The following is an 8,524-nucleotide window of genomic DNA, read 5'->3' on the forward strand; positions in this document are numbered from 1 at the left end:
GCCCCTTAACCTAGACTCCAGATGTTTATTTCAAGTGTACTCCAAGACCCTTTCCTGGGGCAGGCTGGCTTTCCCTCTGTGACCTGGAGAGGAGAGAGGCTAACAGCCATGGGTGTTAGTATTCTGTCAAACTCTACCTCCACAGTTAGCTGGCAACAGCCAGGTAGGCCTGGTCTATAAAAGGGGCTGCTTGCCCCCTCCTCTCTCTCTTACTGTCTCTTAATCTCTTACCCTAATACCCTCTTGCCTCTAGCTTCTCTGTCCCCTCCCCCCTTCTTTTCCTCTCTCTCCACGTGGTCATGGCCAGCCTTACTCTTCTTCCTGCTTCTTCCATCTCCCCACCTTAGCTCTGTCTCCTGAATAAACCTCCCCCCCGACCCCCAACCGTGCGGTCTGGAGTGGTCTATTCTGAGACGGATGGACTACTAATAACGAGTAACAACGGGTATTAAAAACAAAGTGCCCTTGAGACGCAACAGCTAAAATAAAACACTTTTGGGGTTGTGTGTGTGTGGGGGGGGGTGTTGAGATAGGGTTTCTCTTTGTAGTCCTGGCTGTCCTGAGACTCACTCTGTAGACCAGGCTGGCCTCGAACTCAGAAATCCACCTGCCTCTGCCTCCCAAGTGCTGGGATTAAAGGCGTGCGCCACCACCGCCCGGCGACATAGTGAGTTTGAGGCCAGCCTGACTACATCAAATTTTGGCCTATACCCTACAGGAGCAGATTTTTGGTATCTATATTGTAGTTTTCCCACTGAGTTCTCGTTCTGTGTCCCCACCCTTTTAAATCTTTGCCTCCCAGCGTCTCTGGCACAAAATAGGCACTTCACGAAGACTTGAAGTGCTATAGAAAACTGGGCTACTGTGGCAAGTCTGTAGATCCACACGCCCGCCCCCAACCGGGAGGAGCGGTTAGTTTAATTCAAGCCTGTTTAAAAAAAAGAAAGAAAGAAAGAAAGAAGGAAGGAAGGAAGGAAGGAAGGAAGGAAGAGAGAGAGAGAGAGAGAGAGAGAGAAAGAAAGAAAGAAAGAAAGAAAGAAAGAAAGAAAGAAAGAAAGAAAGAAAGAAAGAAGAAAGAAAGAAAGAAGAAAAAAAAAGCTTGCCGGATTCTCTAGCCCCACCTATCCACCGCCAGTAGCGGCTTCATATCCGGAAATTGCGTAACCGGCCCACACTGACCAATCAGAACCAGTCCTCTTCGAATGGTGCCTTTCTGGATACTTTGAATTGGTAGAATTCGCATTATCAGTTAACCAATCAGCAGTGAGGTCCCATGAGCCGCCCCCGCCTCCTGATTTGAAACTGCCGCTTCCGGATGCGAGGAAACAAGTGTAAGGCGTGCTGGCCCTGTCAATTGGCCGATCTGGACAGCGGCGCAGGCCCCGCCCCAGCATTAGCCAATTAGGACAACCACTGGAGATTCCGCCCCTGCTGGAGGCGGATTCCCCCGGCTGCTGGGAACCTGGGCTTCCGGGTGGAGAGCGTTGGCGTCCTTTTATCCAAGGCAGCAACCGATCTTGGGACCAGAGAGGGGTGCTTACATGCCGCTAGACCCGTAGAGACGGGGCAAGCGCCTAGGCCCGGTGTGCACCCTGCTTGAGTGTGCGTGAGTGAGATGCCCGGGTCTTCTCTTTCACCCCTACAGCCTGCACCGAAACCCAAGTCCCCAGGATCGTGTGGGGTGGCAGGGTTTGGACAGGAAGGCCAGAGGGTCTGATACTGCTTGAGGAGTCTGGCCTTGGGTTGTAAGAGAAGTAGGAAGTGCTTCTTTATACTGCAGACATCTCTTCCAGAAGCAAAAGAAATTGTCCCCGAGTTTAATTTACGAGGGACCAAAGCTGCCTGGAGAAGGGGTGGGGAGCGTCCCAGGATCCTACCAACCCTGTCAGGGTCATGCTTTTCCGAAGTGCAGACCTTTCATCCGGAGTCATATATCAACAAAGGTTTATTTACCCCAGAGCACAGCCAACAGAGCAGAGCAGTGAGTCCACCCAAGTGTGGCTGGGTGAACCAACGGGTGTACATTATTGGGGTTAGTGCGGGAACTTGCATGGCCCAGAGGCAGCTGCATCACTGACCAGCCCACATAGCACGGGTTCTGATCCACCCTTGCCCCGCTTTCAGGCAACTGCATCAGAGAATCCTCTCTCCCTGGCCATTGTTGAAATTATCCTTGTGGTTGGGGCCTTAGGAATTTGCAAAGTTCCTAGGAGACTCTCTCCTCCCTCCATGAGGGAGAAGTTTGGGTGTCAGTGGAAGTAGCGACTGCACAACAAGCAGGAACCTGCATTGTGGTTGAAACCCTACTTTTGACATTTAGTAGCTGTGTGACTTTGGGATATACATGCAAATAAAAGAAAGAGGGAGAAAGAAAGAGAATGAAAAGAAAAAAAAATGAATTGGCTGGGAGATTTGCAGCAGAGGCTTAATGCTTCTGGTACTGTGTTCAATGTCAGCTCCAGATAGCACAAGTCATTAAGCTTTGAGTTAATGGGCATTAAACTGTGTTGCCCCAGTATGCTGGGGTAAACACTGCCACCCTATCTATCAGGTGAGGACAGGAGACACAGAGAGGTTAAGTAGACAGGGTGAGGCTGCAGAGTGAGGGAGCATCCTGGTGATGTTTTGAATCTAGGCCTGTGTGGCAGGGTTCCTCCCTCATTTCTTGTCACTGCTGTTTTGGCTTCAGGTTGAACCTAGACTGAGCACCTCCTGTGGGTATGCTACAGCCCTGAGATGGTGAAGCTGCTGTGAGAAGCCCACGTGCCCAACATGGCGGAGAGTAAAGACCCTGTTCAGCTTCGGCTGCTCAGCCTGGAGCTCCTGAAGCAGCTTTGGGCTGGGCACGAGGCCATGTGTCGGTCGGTGGCCAGAGCAGCATTAGAGGTGGGTGGCCACCTTGATAATGTCTAGGTGGCAAGGAAAAGACAACTTAATCCCCAGTGACTATGTCCAAGCCTCAAAGGTCAGCCTTTCCCAATGAACCCATTTCCTTGATGGTATAAAACAGGCCTTGGGAGGAAGGGATTGGGCTGGATACCCCAAAGCCACAGCAGGGTAAAGATCTATGGGTCCATAGCAGGTCAGAGTGGCTGGGCACTGGCCAGGTTGCTGCCTGGATAACTTGACCTGTTTCTTACAGTCAAACCTGGACTGTAGCAGGAGCAAAAACTTAGAGATGCCACTGCCCCAAGAGACTTCTTCCACTTCCTCAGTGGCTCCCAGCTCACAAGACAAAAGACACATGTGGGACCCACTGGACAGTCATCGAGGTGACACGTTTGATATGGCTTGGTATGGCAGGGTTAACTCCAGGATGGACTCTCTCGCACCTGCCACCTGCCACCCTCAGGAACCCCAGGAAGGACTACGGCCCTCCTCAGTACCCCAGCTTGCCACTCAAGGTCTGAAGGGCCCAGTGCCTTTGGGAAGACCAAAAGGTTTGGGGCCTAACAAGACACAGATCCCAAGGTCCGTCTTGTCACGACTAAGCAAGCCATCTAAGGTAACTAAGTGGTTCCTGGAAATCAATGGGAACCTTATGGATCCTCAGTTTCCCTGTCTGACAGATTGTCCCTAGATAAGTGTCCCTTGTTGGGGGTGGGGGGTGAGGCTTCTCAAAGGTCCAGTGTGATGTTAGCACTGCTGTCAGTCAGTACTTTGTGAAGAAGGAAGCAAACCTTATTGTCCAGGTAGAAGGACAGGCTTGGAGCCCAGGCTTGTTCAAAGCCACACCTAAAGCAGGTCCAAACTGACCTTCTCGTTTCTGAGTTCCTCAGCTGAGGCTAGCACCAAGCTGGAGTCTAAGCCATGACAAGGCATGGTGTCCCCCTGTAATGGGACCTCTTGGCCATAGCTGCTGATCTAGCCTTTGTCTACTTCCTCAGCCCAAAGTGACCTCCCAGGAGTCTGCAATGCCTGAGAGCAACTGGCACTCTAGGCCATACCTAGGCTATGAATGGATTGCAGGTGAGGGGTGGAGTTACAGGTGAGGGGTGGGGGTTCAGGTGAGGGAGGGCCGGGGTTGTACTAATCTTAGCCTGGACACTAATGAAGGTGGATGAATGAGGTAGTGAATCAGGACTGCCAGTATATATTTGAGCATTTATGGATGCCAGGCCCCCGATCGACACTAATGGAAGTATCTCAACCCTTCTGCTCCTCTGGCTCCTCAGGGGCTCCTTGCCGTCTTGCTAGCCTCTTCTGCTTCATTTCTGAAAACCGAATGTTTAAATGCATGCAGCAGAAACTGTACCATTTTAGCTTCTGGCTTTTAATCATTCATTTATGTGTGTTTGCCTGTATATATGTCTGTCCATCACGCACGTACCTGGTGGTTGTGGAGGCCACAAGGGGGTGAGAGAGGCTGGGATTGGAGTTACGGGGGAGGGGATTGTGAGCCACAGCGTGGGTGCTGGGAGCTGAGTCTCTGCAAAAGCAGCCAGTGTTCTTGTTTGTTTGTATACACTGGGCCACTGTATATTCCTGGCTGTCCTGGATCTCCATGCATATACCAGGCTGCCCTAGAACGCAGAGATAACCTCCTGCCTCTGCCTCCCAAGTGCTGGGATCAGAGTTGTGTGCTATCACTGCAGCCCTACCTTAGTCTCTCTCTCTTTTTTTTTTTTTTTTTTCCGAGACAGGGTTTCTCTGTGTAGTCCTGGCTGTCCTGGAACTCACTCTGTAGACCAGGCTGGCCTCGAACTCAGAAATCTGCCTGCCTCTGCCTCCCAAGTGCTGGGATTAAAGTCGTGTGCCACCACCGCCCGGCCCCTTAGTCTCTTCTTAGTAACTTTTTTTGAGTGTCCTGAAACTCCCTGTGTAGACTAGCCTTCCTTGAACACAGACATCCCCAAGACTCTGTCCCCCCACCCCCAACTGATAAGATTATAACTGTTTCACCCAACTTAAAAGAATTTAGTCACCGAAAGAAATAAAATAAAATGCAATTTTAAAGACTATCTTAATCTCACATCAATAACCAAGGTCCTGGTTTCTACTTCCTCCTCCTCTCTCTGTAAATGGCAGCCTTATGAACCTAAGTCAAGTTATGCCTTGGGCTCAGCCTTGACCTTGCCTCCCTTTCACATATCCCATGTGCTGACTGCTAGTGCAGTCTCTAGAATTTCATTACTATAATTCTAGGATTTACACTTTCTCTCTTGCTGTTTTTGCTTCTTCTCACCTCTCAGCATCAAGGGGAAATACTGTAAAAATATGTCCTACCTTGTCCTGAATCCTCTCAGACTCTGGGCTCCATCCTTCTACCCTCACCCCTCACTGTGTTCTGGCCATGGTCTCATCCTGACTCTTCCTCACACACCAAGCTCCTGAATGGGCAGGGCTTTCACATCTTTACCTACTGGGGTATATTTTTGAATTGTTCCCGAGAGTTCTGCTCTGGTCACCTTCTCAGACCTCTCTTGGAATGTCTACCCTGTGGCATGCAGGCACCTGGCTCTAGCCTTTAGCTTCCCAGAAGGTGTTCCTGTTCAATATTGTATCACAGAGATCCTTGGTGACTAATTGGTCTTTTATCTCTTTAGAATGTGATTTCCTCAGAGAGGGAACCTTGTCTAGCCTTCTACTCTTTCTCCAGCTAAGAAGTAACCCAGGTGCCTCTGCACTGGGAAGTAGAGTCAAAAGTGTTGAGTTAGAAGCCAGCCAGGGCTACATGGGACCTTGTGTGTAAAACAGAAGTAAGCATGGAGAAATGGGCCTTTAATCTCAGCACTCAAGAGCCATATCTAGTTCAGATATATACTTACTTTCTCTAAACAAACAAAAGAAGATTGTATAGTCCCTGTTAAAGACATTGTGGATGCTGTCTGGGGACAGCTGACTCCAGCAAGGCAGGATGGTGCTCAAACAAGAGCTGGCACTAACAGAGGGCGTAGAGTCCAAGGGGCAAGGTGCTTCAATTCAATCCACTGCTGCTTTGCCCACCCCAGGGTCCCTGGACAATAGCTCTCCGATCATAAGTGAACCTGAAGCCTTCTTCTCTGTGCTGCAGAGGTTTCGAGAAGACAACAAAGAGGATTGTGTTTGCAGCTCCCCTGAGTAAGCAGGGGTGCATGTGGACTGTCCAGGGGTTGGGGGGGCTCCATCGCTCGTCCTACTCATGTTCTCTCTCCACCCTCAGAGCTTTGTTCCCAGGCCTGCAGGAGAGCAGTGGTGTGGAAGAGGAGCATGAGTGTGAGTACACACTTCCACCAGGTCACTCTGAGCTGATGACTCAGGAAGGGCATCCTGGTGTCTAAGCATTGTGGGATGCATGATGCATCCTGACCCAGGGCTTTGACTGGCTTTGCTTCTGTCCTTTATAACCACCTCTCTCCAAAAGCTGCCCCTGAGAGGACATTTCTCCCTGAACTTACACGTGGAACTAAGACTTTGGGAGGAAAGATGCTGGGAACAAAGGGGCTCCTTAAAGGATGGCGTGGTTTATGTACTAGGGACAGCCCTCGACTCTGGAAACAGATCCCCTAGTTAGGGGGAACTGTGGTGTCACATGGGCCTCACAGGTGTGTACTGTTACCGTATCAACCGCCGGCTGTTTCCTGAGCCTTTGGATCCGGGTGCTCCTTGCCGGGTGTGTAGGGTACCCCGGGATGAGAAGGGACCTGAAACTCTGATGGAGCCAGTGCAAGTCAGGTGAGTGTCAATAGCGTTGGGATTCCTGGGGGTGGGGGTCCCAGTGGACAGTTGCAACTAGGGTGAGGTACAGAATGTTAACCCTTACTGATTTTGGTGCTGTGCCTTACACAGGGTGAGCATTCCCCTATCCATCCTGGACCCTCCACACCGGTATCGAATTCATAGAAGGAAGAGCTTTGATGCATCTGACACTCTAGCTCTGCCTCGGGTAAGCTCCCTACCCTAAGAGGCTAGAGGCAGCTGGGACCAGGGTCCTGAGCTAGCCTTAGGAAGAGAGCTTGCTCTAAGGATAGTGAATGCTAGCAGGCTTTGGCTGGTGACGTCCTCAGTCCCTGGGCAGGTGTGGCACATGTTCCCTACATGGTGTCTTAAGATGGGTGTCTACATGGGACCCATTCACTGAGCTCTTTGGAGGGCTGTTTCCCCGAGCTGCGGCCGTCACTGTCTTACCTCACCCCAACACAAGCCATGGAGGCAGAGGAGGGCTGGCAGGAGAGAGAGATTTGAACCCAGACCTTCAGTTTTTCATTATGTGTCTCATATCCTAGTCAGGATGGGAGTTAAGGGTGTCCTGCTTAAACCTGATGGAGGATAAAGTACCTGCAATTGGGAAAAGAGAAGAGGAGAAAGACACTATGGCTTTCCTATAAAGTGGGAATAAAGGGACTGTTGTCAGTACTGGGGTCTCATGGATGGCTTAGTTAAGCAATGTAACTTAGGTGTTCAAGGCCAAGCCCAGCGTGAAAGGGATTCCATTAATAACCCTTATCTTCTCTATCTTGTGGAGGGTTGTGGTGGCCAGGTCAACTTGGACTGAGTTTGGGGAGACCTAGGGTAAAGCTGTAGGTAGACACAGCTTCTGTCCTAGGAAGGAGATAGTGGATGCTCAGGGGGCTTTTCCATAGTTGTGTATGACAGATGCCTTTAACACTGGCTTTCCTCAGCACTGTCTGCTGGGCTGGGACATCCTCCCTCCAAAGTCAGAGAAAACCTCTGTCCCCAAGAGCCTGGACCTCTGGTCCTGTGTGACCCATGGAGCAGCACAGCGCCGGGATCTGTCATCCACAAACCCATCCTGTCAGGTAGGGTCTAGGGTGTGTCCCAGCCTGGGGTCGGAAAGTGTCCAGGTCGGACAGATCCTATCCAGATGGGAAACCCAGGCTCTGACAAGGTGTTCCTGCAACTTTGACACTCCTTAACACCTACTCCAGTCTAGCCGGGAAGGAGGCCCTCACTCCAGCGTGCAGGAGGAGCTGCGGCTGTTACTTGGCCCCACCTGTCCCCGAGGAGCCCCACAATGTTTTACTGTTCATTTGTCCCATAGTAGCTCCCCAAGGCCTCTTTATTTTCTTTCCAGGCCTTTCCAGCACCGGACCCACCACTGATCTGGTCATAGGCTCAGGTTGCCCATCTCTGTCCCTCCCACTAGAAGCCCTGTGGACTGACAACCCAGAGGGCTACAGAATTCTACCAGTGCCATCAGCCACCACGAAGGAGAAGCACCTGAGAGCTGGAAGTGGATAAGATGGAGGTGGCTGAGATGTCTTTCCTCAGTTGGCCCCTCTATCTCCTGAAAGTGGGAAATTCCAGAGGAAAGAGGAGGGAGCGCTCTGAGTAGCATGCTAATAAAGCTCAGGGCCCTATACTTCCTGTGTCCATGTAAGCCTCTCTTTGCTGATGGTCTACTTTATGTCCAGGTGTCCTGAACTCATCTGGGCTTCTTTGCCTAAGGGAGTCACTGGCTACCTGGGGGCCACACTGAGAGTGTGGCTTTTTAATGTGTTTTCTACCATATGATCTCATAAAGTCCAGGCTGGACTGCAAGTCACATTGTAGCCAAGGCTGTCCTTGAACTTCTGATCCTTCT

At 50.9% G+C, this 8,524-nt stretch overlaps 1 protein-coding gene across 3 annotated transcripts; it reads left to right on the forward strand.

Moving 5' to 3' along the window:
• The first annotated feature begins 1,282 nt into the window (after window positions 1-1,282).
• Miip (migration and invasion inhibitory protein) lies at window positions 1,283-8,302 on the forward strand. Of its 3 annotated transcripts, none has more exons than XM_034501664.1 (10): window positions 1,287-1,606; window positions 2,690-2,886; window positions 3,143-3,505; window positions 3,888-3,969; window positions 5,952-6,060; window positions 6,143-6,195; window positions 6,525-6,654; window positions 6,769-6,865; window positions 7,602-7,739; window positions 8,015-8,302. In XM_034501664.1, exons 2-10 carry the CDS (start codon window positions 2,773-2,775, stop codon window positions 8,051-8,053), a joined length of 1,125 nt encoding a protein of 374 aa, XP_034357555.1. In that variant the 5' UTR covers window positions 1,287-1,606; window positions 2,690-2,772; the 3' UTR covers window positions 8,054-8,302. The 3 variants fall into 3 exon arrangements, with proteins under 3 accessions (XP_034357557.1, XP_034357555.1, XP_076789883.1); XM_076933768.1 differs by having other exon boundaries at window positions 1,462-1,602; window positions 8,015-8,191; XM_034501666.1 differs by lacking the exon at window positions 7,602-7,739 and having other exon boundaries at window positions 1,283-1,602.
• The last annotated feature ends 222 nt before the right edge of the window (window positions 8,303-8,524 follow it).

This window comes from Arvicanthis niloticus, chromosome 5 (genome assembly GCF_011762505.2).
Source record: "Arvicanthis niloticus isolate mArvNil1 chromosome 5, mArvNil1.pat.X, whole genome shotgun sequence".
NCBI lineage: Eukaryota > Metazoa > Chordata > Mammalia > Rodentia > Muridae > Arvicanthis > Arvicanthis niloticus.

What these genes read in the sequence shown, in the direction of transcription:
- Miip (XM_034501664.1), top strand. Translation starts at nt 2,773, where the DNA reads ATGGCGGAGAGTAAAGACCCTGTTCAGCTTCGGCTGCTCAGCCTGGAG. An exon ending in TGGCCAGAGCAGCATTAGAG is followed by an intron (nt 2,887 to 3,142) that starts GTGGGTGGCCAC and finishes TGTTTCTTACAG; the next exon opens with TCAAACCTGGACTGTAGCAG. An exon ending in TGTGTTTGCAGCTCCCCTGA is followed by an intron (nt 6,061 to 6,142) that starts GTAAGCAGGGGT and finishes CTCCACCCTCAG; the next exon opens with AGCTTTGTTCCCAGGCCTGC.